Source organism: Syngnathoides biaculeatus, chromosome 7 (genome assembly GCF_019802595.1).
Source record: "Syngnathoides biaculeatus isolate LvHL_M chromosome 7, ASM1980259v1, whole genome shotgun sequence".
Classification (NCBI taxonomy): domain Eukaryota; kingdom Metazoa; phylum Chordata; class Actinopteri; order Syngnathiformes; family Syngnathidae; genus Syngnathoides; species Syngnathoides biaculeatus.
This window is the reverse complement of record NC_084646.1, coordinates 16,042,794-16,066,494: the sequence shown is the minus strand read 5'-3', so window position 1 is coordinate 16,066,494 and position 23,701 is coordinate 16,042,794. Positions and strand designations below refer to the sequence as shown.

Below are 23,701 nucleotides of genomic sequence, written 5' to 3'. Positions count from 1 at the left end.
AGTGGAAAAAGGATTTGCCACCCTTATATGGTTATTACAAGCATAATATGATATTTGATTTGTCATTACCGCATTTTATGGCTCCTAAACATGCAGCGAGAAAGAAACTGGTACCCCAAACAGACACTCAACCCACCCCTCCGAAAAGAAATCTTACCAATGAATAGAAAAAGAAGTAAATCACTTCGGGGTGATGGTTGCATCAGCGTACACACCCAGAAAGTCATCATCTGTTGAAGCACTGATTAATGACAGTCTTATTGGGCAGGAGAGGAACCATCTTGATTTGATATTTTTCACGAAAAGCACTCCAAGCTGTGGTTTTGTTGTTTAAAAAGTATGCTTTGGGATGTTGTCAGGTTGAGAGAAGAGGTGACGTTCTTCAACATTTCTGAAGGTTCGTCTTTACCTCCATTGTGACAAAGAAGAGGTTCGCCTCTCTTCCTGTCAAACTTTGTTGGGTAACTGACTCATAACACAAGAAGCTTTCAGCTTTTTTTTTTTTTCAACAGGGCGTGTTTGCCTTACGAAACCTTGGGAATGGCATAAAAATCTATCGTCATGTTGCATCATCCACAATGTTTTTCAGACTCCCACGATCCCGTGCCCTTGAATGACGTCAACAAAGCGGAGCTCTTATTTTGACTGCCAGGGCCGTAACCTCGGATGACATCGCGGGCAGCCCTTGAACTTTTGTGGTGACTATCACAAGACTCATACGCTTAATATCCATCCATCCATTTTTTTCTTTGAAGTCCTCATTAAGGTGAGATGAAGCATCTTGGCAGAAGTGAACGAAAGGTGGGGCACCTCCTGGCGAATTGCAGGAAACATAAAAAAAAAAAAATCACACCTATGGATAATTGTTTTTTTTTTTTTTTTTTTTTTTAACCGGGAGGAAGGCAGGCTACTCGGAGAAAACCAACACAAGCACAGGGAGAACATGCACACTGCAAAAAGAAAGGCTCAAGCCTAGATTCGAACCCTCTACCTCAGGGCTGTGAGGCAGATGTGAGAACCACTTCATGGGCCTCACACATGTGGAAAATATATAAACATACCAGGAAGTCACACTGTTTTGGCTTCTTCGCACATCGCAGAAACTTTCCAGGAATGACTCCGATGCCAGACCCGAATCAACGTACTATATGTATTTGAAAGACTTCTTGTCTTCTCTAAGTGGCTTCTTCTATTAATAATTTGATCTCTTAAGAACCAATTGAGCACTTTCAACCTGCTTCACTGTCGCGTACATGCTTTGGGGTCAGAGGTGAGTTGGACGCTGCTCCAGCTGCCATTAGGTGATAGGCGGGGTACCCACTGGTCGCCGGCCAATCACAGACAAGCAACTGTTCACGCGCACAACTGCGGACAGATTTGTGTCTTCAATTAATCTCAGATGCTTGTTTTTTTGGGAATGTGGGAGGACCCTGAGAAAACCCACGTGAGCAAACGCCACACTGGAAGGGTCCAGCTGAGATTCAAACCCAGAACCTGAGAACTGTGAGGCACCTGACTTGACGGTGCCCTTCTAACCCAATTCTGATTCTTTAATGCATCAAATTTGTTCATATGCTGGGGTTTTACCAGGCCATATTGGGAGTACAGTGTTTCTGACACTAATTAAACTACTGAACTTCTTCATGGATCACAGCAATGTCAAAAGTGTGAACATTGTGCAATGCTAAACTTTTGTGTAAACTACTTTGTCTAAAATCTAAGTTTTAAAAGTTTCCCTTCATGCACTAAAACGTTCTCAAGGATGTAGAATAATGACCTATACTAAAAAAAAACGTATACCAAATGATGTAAAAGACTTTGCAATTGTCTTCCTGGACCCATGAAAATGCATTCAAAGATTCTACCTTCTCTCTCCTTGACATTTACTCGTTTAGTTTGAGAATAACCATTATGTCATTCACTGATGACAGCTGCTGGTCTGGCGTCCAGAGTGACGCAGACAGTCGGTCTCTTCTCGTCAAGCCACTTCAACGCAACACTGAAACGGAACACGGTGGCTTTCAAAATAAAAACTCTCCGCAATTTCATTCCTATGCATTTGTTTCTTTTTATTTTAATTTATTGCGTTTAGATTACGTACATGCAGTAATACGCTCCCGTACGTACATATAGATTTAAGATGGCAAAAGTACTCACACTCTGTATTTGGTACAGATGACAATGAATTTTGAAAAATGGAATGGTAAAAATAGAGGTAGTGGTTAAGCCCTGCAGGGCTCCTTACAGGCTGAAATGTACTTAAATTGTGAATTTGCAATGGAAAAAAAAAACAAGCAAACACTTTTCATCATAGTTGTGAAGACAGTTGTTATGACTTCAGAGTAGTACATGAGAAATACGATGTGTGTGTAAAAAAAAAAGTCATCTCTGTTGCTATTTTATGCTTTTAATTTAATATGTTGGAAATCACAGTGCCTGAGGAAAAACAACCCATTAGAAACAGAAGTCATGACTTCTGCCATCGCATTTATTTTAGCACTCGTAGCCATACTAAACGCATGATTTGAAGTATTAATCTTTGCAGGGCTGTTGGGGTGTCCCCTCAAGAATGTGACAAATGTTTGACACTGACTTTTGGCTGATCTTTTCACAGAGAATATTCATCATATTTTAATATGACAATATGACTCAAAGTAATTGTTTAAAATTGCTGACTCTCCTTTAAGTTCAACAGTCGTAGGTTGTTTAATTTCTTTTAAATTGACTAACCTTAAGTGTTGAGAATTGCTTCCTCTCTTTGACGATGCAGCTTTAATAGCTCAGCATATATGCCCTTATTTTTGGGTGCCCTAAAAGTGCTTTGGTGATGTGAGGATTCTCCTCTGCGGCAGTATTATGTTATTAATAACAAATAATGATACTCATCTGGCGGCACGGTGACTCAGCTGGTAAAGCGTTGGGCCTGTGTGGAGTTTGCATGCTCTCCTTGTGCCTGTGTGGGTTTCCTCCGGGGACTTGGGTTTCCTCCCACATTCCAAAAACATGCAACATTAATTGAACACTCTAGGTGTGATTGTGAGTGCAACTGTTTGTCTTGATGTGCCCTGCAATTGGCTGGCAACCAGTTCAAGGTGTACACCGCCTCCTGCCCGTTGACAGCTGGGATAGGCTGCGGCACTCCCCACAACCCTTGTGAGGATAAGCTGCGAAGAAAATGGACGGATGGACGGATGGATGCGCATCTTGGCGGCACGGTGGTTCAGCTGGTAAAGCGTTGGCCTCAGTTCTGAGGTCCCGGCTCCAATCCCAGACCCGCCCGTGTGGAGTTTGGACGTTCTCCCCGTGCCTATGTGGGTTTTCTCTGGGCACTCCGGTTTCCTCCCACATCCCATAAACATGGAAGCTTGATTGGACACTCTAAATTGACCTTAGGTGAGCTTGTGAGTGCGGCTGTTTTTCTCTATGTACCCCACGACTGGCTTGCAACCCGTTCAGGGTGTACACTGGCTCCTCCCCGATGACAGCTGGGATGGGCTCCAGCACTCCCCGTAACCCTTGTGAGGATAAGCGGCTAAGAAAATGTATGGATGGGTGGATGGATACTCATCTCTGTATCCATATACGATATAGCCATTTCAATAAAGACCTATGATGATTTAACAAGGAAGGTACAAATCACAATGTCCCTAACCCTAATCGGTGTTGACCTATAACCAAGAAAACTTTAATAAGCTAGATGCCTTTTCATTTTTTCCCCACACAAAAATAAGAAGGAAAAGATCATTTCATTGAAATCCCTAACTTGTAAGGGATCTTCTATTTTTCCATAACAAACTGATTGGCCCATATGGACAATAACAAAAGGGGTGCTGCGATATTTCCGCACAAGTACTGCAACGAGTCCGCACTCTGACGTCGAGCTTCCCGTCTGGATTTTATTTTTTTAACATCTGAACCGGAAGTCGTAGTGTAGCACGCCGGCTCACTTGAGGAGGTCTCTCCGGTGCTGGGCTGACAGAGAAGGAGTCAAGTCGCCTCAGTTGAGCTCAATCAGCCGCCCGCCGGCGTCTCCTCCGCCTCCGCCTCCGCCTCCGCCGCTCTGGGACCGCACAGACAGCAGGCGCAGCGGAAACTTGCGCCGAGGTAAGGTCAGCAAGCCCAGGTGCTTGCCCTCGTTCACCTCCACACACAAAGCCCGCTCAAATATGCCATGCCACACATTTTACAGGCGCCTTCGCCTTATTTCTCCGGTTGCCTACAGAGTATTGCGTTGATTGGAATCGGCGTGTTCCATTAAAAAAAAACCCAAAAATGTCACTGAGGAAGGCTAGCACAACGGCGTGTGCACGTGCGAGAGAGATAATGTGGTCAACAGCTGACATCAGGTACACATGTGAAGGGGGAGCCAGTTGGGGGAGCAACATGGAGCTTAATGATGATGATGTATTGTTTTTTGATACGTTGATGTGATAAATGATCAATCTTTGCACATTGTTTTTTGTCTCAATTGCCGTGCAGTTTCCTATTTGGATGCAATATTTGTACATATACTGTTTTGTGCAAATGGTTGGTTTGCAAAGGTGATCATGTTTCATGTCATGCTTCTATTTTATTTAGCGAATGGTTAGCACAACCGCCTTCCAGTTTTGAGGTGGGGTCGAATCCAGGCTCCCTGTGTGAAGTTTTCATGCTCTCCCTGAGCTTCTAGCCGCTTTCCAAAAAAACGTGCTATGTTCATTCAAGACTCTCAATTGTGAACGTGACTGGTTATTGATCTGTGCGTGCCCTGTGATCGGCTGGCGACCAGTCCAGGGTGTAGCCTGCCTCTTGCCCAAAGTCAGTGGGGCTGCCGCGATGAGAATAAATGTTACAGAAAATGGATGATTTTGTGTGCGTGTGTCAGATGCGCAAGTTTTCATCACAAACATGCCAGCGCTCGCCACCAGAGGACACTGGCAAGCACTTTGCGGGTCATGTGCCGCCAACTACTGTTGCCTGTCGAATTTGAGTCTATCTTCCAACCCTGTTGGTTCTGTGCAGATACGACTTACATTTCAGCATTAAAGGAGATTCATCTTGCCGTTTTTAATAACATCTGATCGAGAATATGAGCTTCTGCTGGGTGCGCAAAACTGTGGCCCGACTCGGTCCGTGTCAAGTCAGCACTTTTTCTCTCCCTAAATATTGTTTCAGATTTACGAGGCACATTTTCAGAGTGAGGGGTTCATGTCGGAGGTTCTCGGGCCTGTTTATGTTCCCACTTTTCATCTGCGCTCTGTTTATTTGGGGAAATGGAGGAAGGAATGCCTGCCCCTCTTTTCCTCGTCTTTATACCAGACAGAGTGAGAGTTTAGTCTCCGATAGACCCCCCCCCCCCACCTCTGCTTTGCATTACCCTCATCACCTGTTCACGGGTTTCACGTGGAGTTCTCTTCGAATAACAGCCTGCTGAAGCGGTCCCAAACGCTGCATCTGACTGGTGACATTCTTACAGGCCATTCGATCCTGCAGCCTCGAGGTCTTATTCGAAAGAGGGAAGCCACAGCGATGGTTTAATGCAATAATAAACTCAACCTGAAGCAGTTTCATCGACTACTCTCTGATCAAAGTGCAGATTGTGTGTGTTTGTGTACGAGAGAGCGAGAGAGAGAGAGAGAGAATTGAGCGGGTGCTGGACTTAAAGTGAGACTGAGGGACACTTACCATCTGTTTGCTCTACACAGATTTTCCTCCGAGTCGGTCATATGGTTTTGATTTGCGAGTTAGTTTTCGGATAGCTGTATGCTATCTGGCAACGGTTAAAGACAAGGACAGGATAGTTAACGTCATTTTTTTTTTTCATAAACTATAAGCTTACTGCACAGCCCGTCTCGCACACGTAGCTGCACCGGCTTCCTAAAAAAAAAAAAAAAAAAGATTGCTTCTTGCACTGGCTAGCATCATTACATTGCGAATTTGGCCCAGCCTTAAATTCCCACCCAATTATCCTGAGTGGTCCAACTTTTCTCCCTCTCTTTCCAACAACGACCCCTTTCTTCTCTACTCCTTCTTTCCCCTCTTTCGCAAATTGTGATTGCACCGACAACTGTGTGGCCCGTCTGCGGCTCGGTCCAATTCTTTTCTTGCCGTGCCGCAGTCAGTCGTCTTCATCCAGGTTTCGTTTTGCGCCAGAAGGACCCCGCAAGATGTACGACATGGTCACATAAGCAAAACAGCATACCGATTTCTTTCATCCCTCACTTAGGGAGCTTTCGAGAAATACTGCAAGCGTGTTGTGTGTCCGCAAATGGTTTTAAGAAGCCCGACTTGAAAGGAAACTGCGTTGGGGAGGTCTAGTTTCCCCTGCCTCTAGTTCTGAAAAAACAAGATGAGAGTTGAGGTAATGAAAATCTCTTGATATGTTTAATAAGCCCCTCCGCAAATCGGGAGTGGGAGCAGAGGTAATGAAACGTAGTGGACTCGGGTTCTTGTGCAGGAAATGACTGGGAGAAGGCCGGAGGGAGGGGAAGAAAGAGACTTTCACTTGTTCCACAAAAGTGTACAAGGGAAGCAGCAAGAGTACAAAGAGCACTCAGTGTTTTACCTAAGCTCGTTTTTTACTGTCCCATCCCTGAGCTGCTTAAAACTTACTTACTGCAATTCCTTTGTGCTGCAACACTGAAGAATGGCGCTCTCAGCTGACTCGAGCGCCTTGCACTCTGCTGTCTCTCTTCCATTCCCCAGGGCTTTGCTGCGACCCCCCCCCCACCTCTTTTTCACGAGGAAACTTGTTCCCCTGCTCTCGTCACCAAAAGGTTTCCCCATCTGCTTCCGATTACCTTTGGCTGCAGTTGGTGAACTGCCAGCCATCTGGGCCCGTGTGGCGTCTCCGTTCGCTCTTCTCTCCCCCAGACGGCTTTGAGGGTGGGTGGGTTGGAGGGAAGGAGGGAGGGGCAGACTTCGTATAGTGAGGAGCGTAGGAGTTTAGCTGACACGGCAATGTCGAGGAGGAAAAGTGAGAGTCCAGTCAAAGAAAGGTGGACCCGGGACCTTGCGACTCCTGCTCCTAGTTCTCTTCTGATTTGAATCTGAATTAATCTAGAAGAAAGAAACATGGAAATAGCAGTACTGTTGTTGGAAAATATCTAGGAGAGATGCAACTGTTTTAAAAGTTAAGTTGTCAGCAAAGAAACACTAAGATAAACCCAGCGGCATTGAAGTGGAATTATCCCACAGATTTCCGTATTATTTTTGGTTAAACTTAACCTTGTTGTTAAAAAAAAAAGAAAAAAACTCAAACAAAATCAGTAAACTCAAGAGTGAATCAGAACCTTTCAAATCTTACCTGGCAAAACACAGTGCAGGTATGCTACGGATTGAAGTCAAGCACATCATAGTAGGATATAATCTCGCTAGTATTAGTCTGAAAGGAAGCTTTTGTAGAATAAGTGCCTTAGTTATAATGCGGCATGATTGGTTGGTTTGAAGGCACTGTCTTTCTAGTTTTCCGCTGATTAAGACGTTGAAGACAATTTGCGTAATCGTATGAAGATGGCAAATCTGATAATAATGATGATGATGACTTTGAGAGCCTCCTTCAAGTTATGTCTCTGGCATCATGGCTAATGACATTTAAATGTTTGGCTTTGTGGCCATTCATATCCTGCATTGGAAAGATTCCGAGCCATACATCATGATAATTGCTCCTGTGACATTTATATACAGTATGTACCACTGTTTTCCCTCTTGAACTCCGTGCTATATATTTACAGCCACTGTGGATTCGATAATCAAGGGTGAAATGTTTAGTCTGCCAGAATATAATAACACTAACAGGCTGTCCAAATAGGCTAGTTCCCCCCCCCCCTCCATTCTAATCTTGTAAAAATGTAAATTTCATTGTAATGTATATGATCAAAATGTTCGTGTCACATGATGTAACCCGTTTATGGTTAGAACAGCATTTCAGTTATGCTGAAACTGCATCTTGTACTCTTGTGCGTATCCTTTCCATTTGCGTATCGTAACGCATGAGGCAATTTTAAAGCTGACATTTAGGTTACATTATGTTCTTCTGTAGGACCTTTGTAGTTCCCAAGTTAGATATAAGGTATTATTTTGATGGCCATCTGTTGACTGGTTTGTAAGGTCTGTAGCGCACCAATTGGAACACAGCTTAAATGAACCTAAACAGGTGAAGTTAGTGAATGGAGGGACCTCTCAAAGTACCCCACTCTCTCCTTTATTTCTCACCCATTTCTTCTCTTTGTCTTGACAATTGCACCTTGTTTTTATGGCGCAATAAAAATGAGAATAGTACAGTATATTGGGTATGGAGCCTCAAAACCTGATACAGTGAAGAAAATAAGTATTTGAACACCTTGCTAAATTGCAAGTTCTCCCACATAGAAATCATTCAGGGGTCTGAAATTTTCATCGTAGGTGTATGTCCACTGTGAGAGAGATCATCGAAAAAGAAAAATCCAGAAATGACAATGTATGATTTTATTTTAACGATTCACTTGTGTGATACAGCTGCAAATAAGTATTTGAACACCTGAGACAACCAATGTTAATATTTGGTACAGTAGCCTTTGTTTGCAATTACGGAGGTCAAAGGTTTCCTTTAGTTGTTCACCAGGTTTGCACACACTGCAGGAGGGATTTTGGCCCAGTGCTCCACACAGATCTTCTCTAGATCAGACAGGTTTCTGGGCTATCGCCGAGAAACACGGAGTTTCAGCTCTCCAAAGATTTTCTTTTGGGTTTAAGTCTGGAGACTGGCGAGGCCACGCCAGAACCTTGATATGTTACTTACGGAGCCACTCCTTGGTTTTCCTGGCTGTGTGCTTCGGGTCATTGTCGTGTTGAAAGACCCAGCCACGACCCATCTTCAGTGCTCTGAGGGAAAGAGGTTGTTCCCCCAAATCTCACACTACATGGCTGCGGTCATCCTCTCCTTAATACATTGCAGTCTACCTGTCCTACGTGCAGAAAAACACCCCCAAAGCATGATGCTTCCACCCCCATGCTTCACAGTAGAGATTTTGTTCTTGGGAAAAGAACAAATCCAGAAATCACAATGTATGATTTTTTTTTTAACAATTTATTTGTGTGATACATCTGCAAATAAGTATTTGAACACTTGTCTATCAGCTAGAATTCTGACCCTCAAAGACCTGTTAGTCCACCTTTAAAAGTCCACCCCCCCTCCATATATTATCCCGGATAAAATGCATCTGTGTGAGGTCATTAGCTGCATAAGGACACCTGCCCACCCCATACAATCAGTAAGACTCAAACCTGTAACATGTCCAAGACCAAGGAGTTGTCCAAAGACACCAGAGACAAAATTGTACAACTCCACATTGGAAAGGGCTACAGAGAAATTGCAAAGCAGCTTGGTGAAGGAAAAGTCCACTGTTAGAGCAATCATTAGAGAATTGAAGAAGCTAAACATTGACGGTCAATCTCAATCGGAGTGGAGCCCCAAGGTAGATATCACCTCGTGGGGTTTCAATGAGACTCATTTTCTTCACTGTATAGAGCTGCAGTTTCTCTGTTGCAGTCCTGAGTAGATTTGTGGTGCTCAGCCCCTTGGTGTAATAGTCAACAGGATTTTTACCAGAACTGTACAATTGATACTGACTGTTTTTGTAATGGTATTGTCCATCACAAGAGTGAAAAATGAACCTGTTGGCAACTTAAATCTTTGTCTGAGAGCTAGGAAGGAGCCTGCTAACTGACAACACATGCACAAACAAACACAAATATAGCACGGCTCTCTACAAATATTTGTTCCCTTTTGTTAACAGTTGAGACTTGCTGGAGGTCTGCATTTTTCTGAGTGCCGTTCCAGTTCGCCTTGCGCTTGATGAGTCCTGCTGCAGCTCTTGTCTTATTGTCGGCTCCCTTAACATTTCCCCGAGTCTCACGTGGTCCCTAGTGGCAGTTGACTTGCCAGAATGTCAGCCAATTATCAGTCACGTATTCAGCCCGCAACTCACTCAGCCATGCAACCAACAGCACAGCCAGCAAGCATAGCGGTGATGGCAACCTGCTGCTCCTCTCAAATTGGCTCATTTTCCCCCCAGATCTTTGACATAATACCCACTTAAGTCCCCGTTTGGGCATTAAGCACAGCTTTTTACAACATCAATGCCTCCTTTGTGTTTGAACTCTTTCCGGTGGGCAGGCAGCTTACGTAGGGGGGCCCAAGGGGCCTCAGTTTTGAACTTGCTGTTGTCTTTGACCATCAGAGTGAAAGATAGGGTGTATGGCCGTTGCCAAAGCCAGGATTGATTAGCCTCGAGACATGCAATACTCAGTGTTGAGCTCAAGACCCTGACCCCTTTTACCCTGGGTTTACTTATTGTAGCACAGCTTTTTCACAGTCCCACATTTGCCTTCTTTGTCTTTCATCCCTTTCTCCAATTTGCCTCACGCAGTTAACCTTTCCTTTTGCAGGGCTGCAACGAGGACTCCGATCCCACATCTGCCTCCAAACTGGTTTCCTCGTGGGTCTGTTTACGTCTGGAGGCCTCCCCCTGGATCCATCATTACTTGCTGAGAGAAACACTCCAGAGAGGCTGCCATGTCTGACTCCACGCTTCCTGAGGCCATGGCCAATCAGATCATCGAGCTCTCCCACTGCTAGGCAAGGGGGCGCCAGAGAGGGCAGGAGACATGTTGGGACCGAGGCCCGGGGACCACTGCACTGAATTCTGTTACTATAGCTACTACTGTAGTAACCATGGAAACGCTATGGAGGACTGCTCTGATCTGTGCTGTAATTGTTGTCATGGGTGCCGCAGAGGTCGCAGGAGGTCGCAGAGATGAGTTTGCGCAGTCACAAGGTGAGAGGAGAACGTTACGACTTAGCAGCTCTCTGTAAACCCAAACATGAACTCGGGCAGGGAGGTTCAAATCTACCAGGCTCACCAATCTGTGTCTATTCATATTAGAACAAAGCTATTAAAAAAATGAAGGCCAGAATATTGAATCAACAAAATAGTCCCCAAAGCTTGATTCAGACCAAAACAGCTGCGGTATTTTGGTCCGATAATCTGCCAACCGTAGGTTCGTTTGAATTCCAATGACGTGTGAAATCATTTATTCTGAATCGTTTTTAGACTCTACTATAGCTCTGTATGTAATACTGTATTGTGCACTTGAGGGAATTGAAGTTTACCGGGGTAAAAATATTGCTGCTTATCCTCACTGAAGTCGCGAGTGTGCTGGAGCCGATCCCACGTTACTTTGGGCATGTGGCACGCCAATTTCAGGCCACTTAATAAGATGTATACAAACAAAATATTTTCTTAAGAATCATGAAGTATTTTTTTAAATTAATAATCAGAGTTTGATGGTTTGGACATGTTCAGAGGCGAGAGAGTGAGTATATTGGTAGAAGGGTGTTGAGGATGGAGCTGCCTGGCAAAAGAGCGATAGGAAGACCAAAGAAAAGGTTGACGGATGTTTTGAGGGAGGACATGAGGACAGTGGGTGTAAGAGAGGAGGATGTACGAGATAGGCTTAGATGGAAAAAGATGACACGCTGTGGCGACCCCTAACGGGACAGGCCGAAAGAAAAAGAAGAAGAAGAGTTTTAATCCCTTTATTCAAAATCAGAAGCTCATTTGAAATACACAGTGTAGAAAATGCACAAGAATTAATGGAATATGATTAATTTACTTTTTTGGTCTGTAACATGTCATTGAATAGCCCAAAAGTTTGATAATTCTTTTCCAATCCAGAAGCAGATGTTTGCAAATGTCTTATTTTGATTAAATACAAAGGTCATCAGTTTGTTAGGCTGGCAGATGAGGTTTGACTGGAATCCCTTTGGACCATGATGTTCGCAGATGATATTGTGATCTGCATTGAAAGCAGGGAGCAGGTGGAGGAACACTTAGAAAGATGGAGGAACGCACTGGAAAAAAAGAGGAATGAAGATTAGCCGAACTAAAACAGAATATATGTGCATGATTGATAGGGGTGAAGGGGGAAGAGTGAGGCTCCGGGGAGAAGAGATAGCGAAGGTGGATGACTTCATATACTTGGGGTCAACAATCCAGAGCAATGGAGAGTGTGGTCAGGAAGTGAAGAAACGGGTCCAAGCAGGTTGGAACAGCTGGTGGAAGGTGTCTGGTGTGTTATGTGACAGAAGAGTCTCTGCTAGGATGAAGGGCAAAGTTTATAAAACAGTGGTGAGGCCAGCTATGATGTACGGATTAGAGACTGTGGCCCTGAAGAGACAACAGGAAGCAGAAATGAAGATGTTGAGGTTCTCGCTAGGAGTGAGCAGGTTGGATGGGATTAGAAATGAGGTAACTAGAGGAACAGCCAAAGTTGGATGTCTTGGAGACTAGGTTCGAGAGTGCAGATTTCGATGGTTTGAACATGTTCAGAGGCGAGAGAGTACATTGGTAGAAGGGAGCTGAGGATGGAGTTGCCATGCAAAAGCGAGAGGAAGACCAAAGAAAAGGTTGATGGATGTTGTGAGGGAAGACACAAGGACAGTGGGTGCAGTAGAGGAAGATGCACGAGATGGGCTTAGATGGAAAAAGATGACACGCTGTGGTGACCCCTAATGGGACAAGCCGAAAGGAAAAGAAGAAAATCAGTCTGCTTTCATGGAGGGGATGGAGGAATTTTACTTTTGAGAAGATAAAATTTCAAGACTTTCAACAATTTTAATTCAAACAAAGTCTCTAAAGACATTAATACATCACCATAATAGTTGTCTGTTAATTTGATAATTGATTAGTTCATTCATCAATAAATTGTTGCACCACTAGTTTGAACTAATTTTGCCAAACTGGTTTTCACTGATGGTGGACTGACCACCCCGCAGGTTCAGAACCCAGCTCAAATGTTTGGTGGCTCATGCACACAAAGACCTATAAGCTTTAGACTCCGCCCTGACCCCCCCCCCCCCCCCACACACACACTCATCGACTCCAGCCCACCCCCATCACGAATCACACTTTTGCAGCAAAGTCACACGGCTATGTACTTAACATTTCGTCTCGCAGGTCCGTACCCCACCACATACACAATGAGTGTAGAATTACCTAAATCCCCCCGAGGCTAAGAAATAATTTTCCAGAGTTTCTACGACTCGTCATCCTGAACAAGGATGAAATTGTGTATTTCCTAAACCTGACCTCTAACCCCGTCACCGCAAATTGTCTTCAGCGTTTGCCCTGCCACTTTTTTTTTTTTTTTTTTTTTTTTTTTTTAGAAGCGCCACCCTTCAAGCTGAAGGAGTGCTCCCTTGTAGGAAGATTTTGATTGACATCACCTATTTAGCCTTTCTCAATATAATAATTCATTCTGGAACAAAAATGCAATCATGTGCAAACCTGCAACTCCCTCTTCTGAGGAAAATAGATCATACAAAGTTGCCGGCCTTGGATGCCGGTAACAAAATGTAAATGTATCCTTAGTTATGGTGGACAATTGTTACAGTTGTCAACTTCCTGTGGTTACGAATAAATCTTCACATTTCACACAATGCTTTATCATCATCTACCGTAAGCATATTCATATTTCAAATACCCTAGTTTTATGATGTACTGTACTTATGTTACATTAAGTCTTGGCAGATATTATACACATCATCAGTCAAGTTCAGGCGCATCAAATTCCATATTGTATAATGAGGAAAAAAAACAACGAGTTATTGAAAGTGTCTTTCCTACACTGCTTGGTTCAGTGATGCTCGATTTATGGTTTATTTTGTTAGTGTTTACATGCGAAGACTAATATGGCTATTCAGACATACTGCGGCAAGTTGGGGCTCTTTGGGTACCTTTTATTTGTTTTGCTTTTTAGTTGCTTTGGAACAACACAAACAATATTTCCACTCTAGAAGGTACGGTGGAAATAGTATCAGGTTAAAAGTTACAGCAATTTAAACTTTTGTTAAAAGCTACAATATGATGTTTTTAAAAAAAACAGACAGAACAACAATAGAAAAAGCTAAAATGATTCCAAGTATTCTATTCATCTATAGATGAGATTTACATCTTTCAGCAATTAACATTGTGAAGCTAAACTTTGCTTTGCCTGTCCTTTGCTGTTGCCAGTGACCTAAAATGTGCGTGTAGATATGTATGTATGTATGTGTGTGTATATACATATAAAATATTTCTTTTTTATCTGTGCTATCTTGAAACAAAGACCGTTTTACATAAACTGTTTTTTTTAAAAAATACTTACAAATGGGCTCTGCTTTACAGAGAGTCTCATCAGATTTCGAACCAATATGGCTCCAATTTAAACCCTTGCTATACTGTAATGAGACACCCCTCCCCTCCGCCGCTAAAAAGGAAATGCGCTTTGCACAGTTGCCATTGTTGGAAGCAGATAGAGACCATTCTCAAAGTTCTGCATTAGGAATATAAAATTCGAAAACAGTTTCAGCCTAAGGTGCAGACATAAAATTAGCACTTGAAAATAAGGCAACACACATCTTATTAGACATAGTGATTGATACTTGCATATTTCATAAAATAATGATTATTTGCTGTGTTCTCTAGTTCTGACTTTCAATAAGGGCTGTCTTTTACAAACCTTCCTCTCGGTTTTAGTGCTCCACCACTGTGAAAGTCTGTCAGTGGAACTTAATGTTACATAGAAAAATGCTCCACATATATCGGAGTTTATACAAGTATATTACAGTAGATGGTTGCTCACATGGCTATTGTTTCAAAAAGAGAACTTTTGGTCTGAGAGGCCGCTTGGCCTCATGCCCCGTGTGGAGGGAGGACCATTTTCCACCCAGAGTACTTCCTTCCCCTGTTGATAAGAGAAACCAGGCTGATGCCCTACTAATAGAGCGTTTATGGGATGGCCTAAATTTATCACTTGAACACTTTTTTATTTTCTCTAGTCTTGACATATTTAAAAATTAAATCTGATATGTAAAGCAGCCTCGTTTATTGACCGGCAGACAGAAAAAGATATATTACAATGTGACGTCATATTTTGACGTCCACGTCTTTATCATTCAAGCGGAAGTTGGGTAAGGCCCAAAAGTTCTGCCTGATTATTTGCCCATTGTGGTTATAGAAATAAAACAGTTATTACATTCTTCAGTGTAATAAAAAATAAACTCCTATATGTAATTAAGAGAAACATCCACTATATGGGTTACGTGTATTAAATATATATATATATATAATTTAAAAAAATATACTTTTTTGTGTGTTGGGGATATTGAAAAGTAAAACAAAGGTTTTTCTTTGTTCAAAAAGATGAGCACAAAAACAACATTGCGTCACCAGAAAACATCATAGAAAGAAGTGTTTGAAACAGATGTTTCTGTCACGTTTAAAAAAAAAAAAAGAATATTTTTTTATTAGATATGTAATGAAGTCAAGGGGCGTCTCGGCATGCCTGCGGAATCATGTGCAACTAATCAATATATGAACATGACAGCTGTCATCACAGTCTAACCATGCATGTAAACGTCTCCAGCTAATTGACTGAGTGTGGTCAAGACAGTGGTGGTGTTTTTGTTAAAAAAAAAAAAATGAAAAGGAAAAAAACACTGCGCTGCAACATCTGTTGCGTATTTATTGCTACGTGACTCGAACCAACTGGAAAAGCAACACAGACACGCTTATTACTGATTTAATCGTTTTATTTTTACTTACAGCAGTATTTTATGAGACTCTTTTTGAATCGATGTGAATTAAATCACATTGTGTGCGCTTGTCATGTGGCTCGGTTTCATTGTAGTCTTGTTTTGGACTGACTAATATGTTTTGCAGTTTGCGGTGTTTATTCTTGTGAGATCTCATTAACTGTCATCTATGGAAGGAACGTAATAATACTGACTACTAATAAACACCTTCCGATTTATTACCTCAAGTGCAACGGTAATGGCACCTGTCTGATCGTTTGTGAGGAGAGGAAATAGCTTTTTGTTTATGAGAAATTCTTTCAACGTGTGTGTCTGCTGCCGCTCTCCAGAGGCCAAACGCTGGGTGAAAGAAGGCTGTATTTGCTGTAAGCTTTTTGTTTCGGTAGCTCATGGTGACTATTTAGAGCTCCGTGTTTTTGGGCTATCCAATTGATCTCCGCGTATAGTACTTGCGGTTCGGCATCCACGGATATACATATTTGCAGACTGCGATAGACTGGAAGTATGTAGTATGTAGTTTTCGGGGTAACCATGAAACGTTTCTCCGCATCTTGGAGGAGAGCCAGCGAGATTGAAGCAATTGTCTATAAAGTGTGCATTGTTTCTTTGGCTACTTTTTAATGCCGCTAATCTGGTTCAGTTCAGGTTCGTAAGGGGGGCTTGAGCCTATCCCTTCAGGTGAAAAGCAGCGTGGCCATCAGTCAATGAAAACCTAGAAAACCACGCACTCATATTCACACTCACACTAAATGTTAACTGGACCCATGCTGCCTGCACCAATGTCAGGTGAATGGATCACAATGCCCAGTGGTGTCAAACTCATTTTTGTAGTGGGCCACACAGTAGTCATGGCTTTCCTTGGAGGGCCATAGTGACAGAACCCATATACCTCTAAACGAATTATCGCCTCACATATACATGCACAACAAATTGATGGACAACTAGTTTTGAAATCAGAAGCCAATAAAACTACAGTATTATTAGATTTCTTTGAAAATGGGTTTGGTAATGCAAAATACTTGGAGTATCTCACCATTAATAAGTGAAGATAATTTGAAACGTGAAGTCAAACGCACAAAGTCTGCTTTCGCGGGCCACATAAAATGATGTGGTGGGCCGGTTCTGGCCCCCAATCCATGTTTTTGACACCTTTGCACGACACCGTGGGTAACTCAATGTGAAAAGTAACATGTTATGAATATGAACTGATAGTGAATGCATTCAAGTTTTAAATCTTCATTGTCTCCTTCCATAGCTGCCTTCCTCTCCGGTCTTGGCCAGTATGAGATTGCAATTCCATTACGTGTAGGACCCAATGGAGAGACGCTACACACAAAAGGCTCTCAGGACCACAGAAGACGACGGAGTACAGAGGAAAACAAATCAACTGACACCTCTGTAAAAGAATAAAAAAAAGGTATTATTATAGCTAAGGCTTACATTCAACCCTAATTATCCTCTCTGTCTTTCAGCTCTACTACCAGCTATCTACGTCACACAACAACTTCCTGCTGAACCTGACGCTGCAGGGAGGCCTTTTATCGCGCCAGTTTAGGGTGGAGTACTGGAAAAGAGGCAGATTAGCCTGGAGCCACCCTTACTCTCCCCACTGCCATTATGTAGGACACCTCCAGGACCAGCCCCACTCCAGCAAAGTGGCCCTCAGCAACTGTAACGGCCTGGTAAGAGTGCAATATCTTTCCATCGATACCAAGTGAGGATGAAGTTTAAAAAGCCAAATCACCTAAACATCCTTCCAACCTACCACATGTGTTTTTGGGATGTGGGAGGAAACCGGCACGTAGGCACGGGGAGAACACGCAAACTCCACACAGGCTAGGCCAGATTCAAACCCAGGTCCTCAGAACTGTAAGGGGGATGTGCTAACCAGTCATTCAAAATGCTACCCTCATATATATATATATATAGATATATATATATATATATATAAAGAGTAAAATAATTGGACTTTTCTGCATATAAAATAATAGAAATTGAATTAATTAAGGCGACACGGTGGATCAGCTGGAAACCGTTGGCCTTACTGTTCTGAGTTCTCTGATTCAATCCCGGACCCGCCCGTGTGGAGTTTTCGTGTTCTCCCAGTGCCTGCGTGGGTTTCCTTTGGGCACTCCGGTTTCCTCTCACGTCCCAAAAACATGCAACATTAATTGGACACTCTAAATTGCCCATTAGGTGTGACTGTGAGTGCGGTTCTTTGTCTCGATGTGCCACGCGATTCGCTGGTAAACAGTTCAGGGTGTACCCCGCTTCCTGCCCGTTAACAGCTGGGATAGGCTTCAACACTTCCGCGACTCTCGTGATGATAAGCGGCAAAAAAAATGCATGGATGGATGAATTAATTAAGTCAACTTTTCGCAATCATCCATCCATTTTCCACGCCACTTATCCTATTGTGGGTCATGGATGAGACCCCTCTAAGCTAACTTTGGGTGTGAGATGGGTGTATACCCTAGACTAGTCGCCAGCCAATTGCAAGGCACATAGATAACTATTCACACTCACTTTCAGACGTAAGGAAGATTTAGTGTTCAGTGACCCTGTCATGCATGTTTTTGCAATATTGGAAGAAATTGAGTACATGAAGAAAACACATGCAAACACGTGGAGAACTTGCAAACTGTTCACACTTGGGCCCCCACCCAGACTGACGGTCGGGTTCGTGGATTATTCGCAGTATTTGTTTGCCTTGACCCCCCGCGATTGGCTGGCAACTAGTCCACGGTCTACCCCGCCTCTCATCCAAAGTAGAGCTCCGATGGTCTTTAGCTCACGCACGTCCCTAATGAGGACAAGCTCTACAGAAAATGGTAGGCAGGTAGCTGTTGACTGCATTCATAGCGTTGCATAGAAGGGAACAGGAGCAAAGGGAGCCTGATGGAAAAGCAGAATTCCTTCATGCAGTATTTGGTCCCAACAATATATCGCAAAGACACATTGGAAGGCTTTGAAAAATTGCAGAAAAACACCCAGTTGCTCATCTCCGCTGAATAGGCATCTCTTAGGGTTGTTCAAAGAGAATTTGGGAACTGTAAGCGATCATTAAGTCAAGCTGGGGCAGTCAACAAGACAACTCACAAAAGACTTAATTATGCACTGAAGACCTGTTTTCAACCCACTGGAAGCTTTAATGACCATCCAAAGTAGGTTTATTTTTACATTTTGTAAACTATTATTTGCATTTAAGTGCTCTCATACTATAATGAAATCACCTCCCCACAGCACAACCGAGGGCTGGCGTTACGTGTGCTGACAGTGCAGAGATGTGTGGACATTTTGAAATAAGATGCTTGATCATTTTGTTTGTCCGAGCGCATTTTCCTGCAGTCGTATCTCGGTGTAGCTCTGTATCTTCTCACCACACACAGCAGGGCCCGCAATAACACTTGCAAGCGCAGCTGAGGATTAGATATGTTCACAAAGCGTTAATAAAGCGCACACTTAATTACTGTTGGGTAGGCCAGCATGAACACATTCATCCAGCGAGCGGGTGGTATGTTCATGGGAGCGTCACTAACTTTATTATGGGATTAGATGCTCTTTGATATCTGCCGCGGTGGTTGGATTGGCGACGCTGGCTCTGAGTTGAGGTGAGCAGATCTAAACACAATCAAAAAGTGTTGTCGCCCTGTGTACGACGGGTTCATCTCACTTTTCATGCATGCTTTCTTTCACACGGGCTGGTCTGTATGTGTTGCATGTGTCCCGTTGATACTGCGTGCGCTTTCCAACAAAGGGCCTGAATTAAAGTGTATCTGAGATGGATATTTTGGCTACAGTGTAAGTATCTGGATGGCTTTTTCGCTTGCAAATTGGACGGGACACTATGCAGTTGCCGTGCATGAAGCCATCAAACTCAAATTTATTTAAAGACTCGAGACTCCCCAAATGAGTCACTTGTACTGGCTCGGTCTCTCGATTTATAGTTAGTTATGATGTAATTGTGTGATTATTCTGTACTTTTGTGTCCGCAGCAGGGGGTGATTGTTGCAGGCGGAGAAGAATATCTGATCGAGCCCCTAATTTCATCAACAAATCAAACCAGACCGGAGAGAGGGGAACGGGCCGAGGGGCGCCCCCATGTGGTTTACAAGCGCTCATCGCTCCGCCACCAGTACAAGGGCCAATCTTGTGGAGTCATCGGTATGAACGGGGAAATATTCTGGTCGTTTTTAGAAGTAACAGCGAGGTCCGGAGTCAAACCACATGGCCGGCTGCGTTTTGGATTGCGGTTGTGTCTGCGTTCTCACTTGCGTCCGAGCTTGTCTTACCGGGCGTTGCTGAGTAAATACGTGATTCACTTTATGACAAATAAAAGTTAAAACTAAAAAAAAAAAAACGTCAAACTTATCCTTTGTCCGACAGCTATTCTTGGAAAGTGTTTTTCGGGAAATCCGTCTTCTGGATTTGTTGCGTGCGTTTAGAGTATGTGCTAACATAATGAAAATGTTATCCTGTTCCTCAGATGAGAAGTCTATAAAGAGCTCATCATGGTGGCAGAGGACGCTAAAGACGCCTCCTCATCACGTCGGTCGTGGCCAGTTGCCCCTGAAGCGCTCGGTGAGCTGGGAGCGCTACGTGGAGACGCTGGTGGTAGCCGACAAGATGATGGTGGGCTACCATGGTCGGAAGGACATCGAGCAGTACATTCTAGCCCTCATGAATATTGTAAGTTTCACAACACACAAGATTGACTTGAACACCGACGCCGCGGGTGACGTTTAACCCGCAGCTTTCCAGAATTGCCCACGGGATCAACCGTGACAATTGTAGGCATTTTGGCCAATTCTACGCTTCCAACAACACAAGAAGTGTTTGGGGGAGGCCTTTTCGGTTCCAGCATGATTAAAGTCAGGATTTGATGAGTTTGATGTGAAAGAACTTGAGAGGCCTGACCTCAGCCGCATCAAACACATTTGAGATGAACTAGAAAGGAGCTTCTGTGTCCTCTTTCAAGGTTTCTGACATCAAAAAATGTTCTTCTGGATGAATGGACAAAAATTCCCTCAGACTCGCGCCGACGTTTTGTAGAAAGTCTTCCAAGAAGAGCAGAAGCCGTTGTAGCTACGGAGGGGGAAACAAACTCCATATTTAGGCAAGTTGAGGCAAGCCAAGTTTACTCCAGTATATAGCCCGTTTCATATACAATTGTATTCCAATATGCTGTACATGAATAAAAGAAAATGAGGGAAAAAAAATACCAGCATAGTAAAAATTCCATAACACACAGTGAAGGGGATCCATAATAAAAAAAAAAAACAATCTTGACCTCAAATTACTTTTGTCCATACTGTGGATTTTGTCAATATATAAAATGAAATGTTAAAACTTGTCTCTTCATAAAATGGCTTATGAAGAAAATGAAAATAAGCCAAAACTCGGTTTGACAGTGTGAGTTTGTATACTGTTTATCGCGACACCATTTGTAATACAGTACTGGGAATCACTCACCGCCAACTTCCTCGCCTACACTAATACACACACATTTGGAATGTGGCTAATTACTGGTTGTTTAGTGGCTATTGTTGAAAACCAGGTTATATGCACGCAGTTTTAGTACTACGGAGCACAGTGGGCCAAATTACAGTGGATACCTGTAGTGGCAAGAGTAAAGCGTGGGCTGCCAGTTGGTTTTTAAATCTATTTTAGCCCTTTAACTTACTTTTCTTTTGACTTGTAGTGGTCAAATTTACTGTAGTCTAGTAGTCATTGTTCGCTTCAGAAATCGAAACGTTTCTTCACTAAAATTGATACTGCTTTAGTTCTCACTGGGATTTATAGTCACAATTGTAGTTGAGATTTCAACATGATTTAGTATATAAATATCAGTATTTATGAAGCCAGTTAAGTTAGTCAAAATGCTGATGAAATAAATGCACCTTATGCGAATGACCGTGTAACTGCTTTCATCCACTTGTGTTTTTAAATGTATTCAAAATCCAGACGATCGGGTGGGATACATTGCAGCTGTCAAAAACCGTTCATCTCTTGTTCGTTCCACCTCTGTTGAAATCGATTCACTTGTCTGCTTTTTAAGACTGGTCTTTTCTTGTTTCCCTGGAGGTCAGGTTGCCAAACTGTTCCAAGATTCTAGCCTGGGGAATGCAGTCAACATCGTGGTGACGCGACTCATTCTGCTTATGGAGGACCAGGTACACAACTTCTCCGTCTTGTGTCCCACTCGTGTGTACCAGCTCGTTTCTAGTGATGACTCACTGCATTAGTTTCCCATTAAGGGTGTATGGTGAGACAGTGCTGCAGGATGCATCCTAATTTCGACCTGCTTGTGGGTTTATGCATGAAGAAGTATTAAAGTGTCATTACTTCGTGGCTTTGAGGTTTCCTCTCGCTGTCCCAAAATGGAAAGAGTAATGATTCATACTTTACCTACAGTTCAAGAATTAGCTCCATAACTCACCACTTGGCTTGAGGAAGTAAATGTTGGGATCGTTAGTGCATAAGAAATGCCGTTCTCCTCGGTCCAAGGATTGTTGGATTGAGGTTGGGAGGATATTGAAAGCGGTCTTGGTAAAAGGTTATGTGATTGGCTTCCAAGTCTGAAAAAGGCAAATCTGTGCGCCCAGAAAAAGAGGGACTGCGGGATGAGACGGTTCTATTTCTGTCACCGCATACATTCCTGGGTTACAATTTGTAGCCAGCTGTGGCCAGCAGGGTACTCCTTTCCTTCTGGTCCATGTAATCGCATTAAACCAGAAAGGACCCTCTCACTTATCATGCATCCATGCGTGTGATTGGATGCAGGGAGTGAGTTAAAGCAATAAAATGGAAAGCTGAGGTCTAGCAGCGGCCTCTCTTGCCAGATGTGATGACACGGGATGCTTAACTGTCGTACAAGTTTTGTACCGTTTCAACACGGCGGGACAGCGACTGATGCGGTTGCATATTTGCCAGCAAGATGTCCAAAGTTTTCCAACATTATTCTAAAACTTAGCAAATTGACAACTTTGCCACCACAGGCCGACTGTGCCACGAAGCAATTTCTCGCTTTCCGTTTCGCCAATGAGGCGTCTCACATACTTTTAGGCCTTTAAATCCTCATCAAAACTAGAATCGGTTCACTTTGCCACCGTTGTCGTGCGAGTGGTAAAGTTCGGAGCAGGTCTTGTTGAAATGTCATCGCCACATAATTGTGACATGTGCCAAAAAAACTCATCTGTACAGCCCCTCCGTTTGGCACCATTAAGTATCCAAAGACTGGAGCTGGACACGCTACAATCCTTTGACTGGTCAATAGAGACTCGGGATTTGTGTGATGAATTGCAATCTCTTTCATTTCAACCCCACTCAGCAGTTGCTACACTCAATCATCCCTTCCCTTGCGTCGTCTTCTCGAAATCCAGCTATCAGCGATTCTTACCTCACCACATCGATAAATCTCTCTTTGGCTCCTCGCTAGCAGATGCATTTCCAGCATCCCTCTACAGATAGAGTACATGTCCAAACCTTCTCAATCTGACCTCTCTAGCTTTCTCTCCAAACCATTCAGGCTGTGCTCTGGTGAGCTCATCGACATTCCTGTTTGCGATCCTACCCTTCCTCGTCGCTCTCAAAGATAATCCCAGCCTTTTTCACCACTTCCACCTCTAGCACACAACATGGCTGGTCTCACCTTTCCTCTCGTTTTAGCTCATGGTCTTCTGTAACAAACCGCCTCTGAGACGTTCCTCCTCGTTTACTGCGCGACATTTCTTTCCTCACCGTTGAATTTACTGCTGTGTTTTACTGTGGTGTGGTCATATGATGTCACAGTCACACTATTTACGTAGCTGATGCAGCAGCAGGATCCATTGTGCCGTGTAGTCAAAATGGGGCTAAAACTGCAAGGCATGCTTGGGCAAGGGTATGAAGTTAAATTGAATGTTTGAAACCTGTGTTCAGTCTGTCATCAGAAGGAAATGAGACTTAATGATGTTGTTGTTATTGTTTCAGTATGACTTTCATTATGAATTTGTGTTGAAATGTAGCTGGTTCAACCTGCTGTCTGTTAAACAGGTTGTACGTATTATGGTCAACCGCCTGGTTCAAAATTGAGTGCAATTCTTGTCGTACTTTTCCTTTTGTGCA

General features: G+C 43.2%; 1 protein-coding gene across 2 annotated transcripts in view; it reads left to right on the top strand.

Annotated features, from left to right (window-relative positions):
- The first annotated feature begins 3,924 nt into the window (after positions 1-3,924).
- adamts10 (ADAM metallopeptidase with thrombospondin type 1 motif, 10) overlaps positions 3,925-23,701 on the top strand; it is a 45,455-nt gene continuing 25,678 nt past the window's right edge. Inside the window, exons 1-7 of one of the 2 annotated variants that reach the window (XM_061824912.1) lie at positions 3,925-4,104; positions 10,408-10,796; positions 16,851-16,993; positions 17,068-17,277; positions 19,591-19,759; positions 20,082-20,284; positions 21,685-21,768. In XM_061824912.1, coding sequence (XP_061680896.1) covers positions 10,694-10,796; positions 16,851-16,993; positions 17,068-17,277; positions 19,591-19,759; positions 20,082-20,284; positions 21,685-21,768 — 912 coding nt within the window. In that variant the 5' untranslated portion in view covers positions 3,925-4,104; positions 10,408-10,693. Of the gene's footprint in view, positions 4,105-10,407; positions 10,797-16,850; positions 16,994-17,067; positions 17,278-19,590; positions 19,760-20,081; positions 20,285-21,679; positions 21,769-23,701 lie in introns of those variants that run through there. The other variant, XM_061824913.1, reaches the window with a different exon arrangement.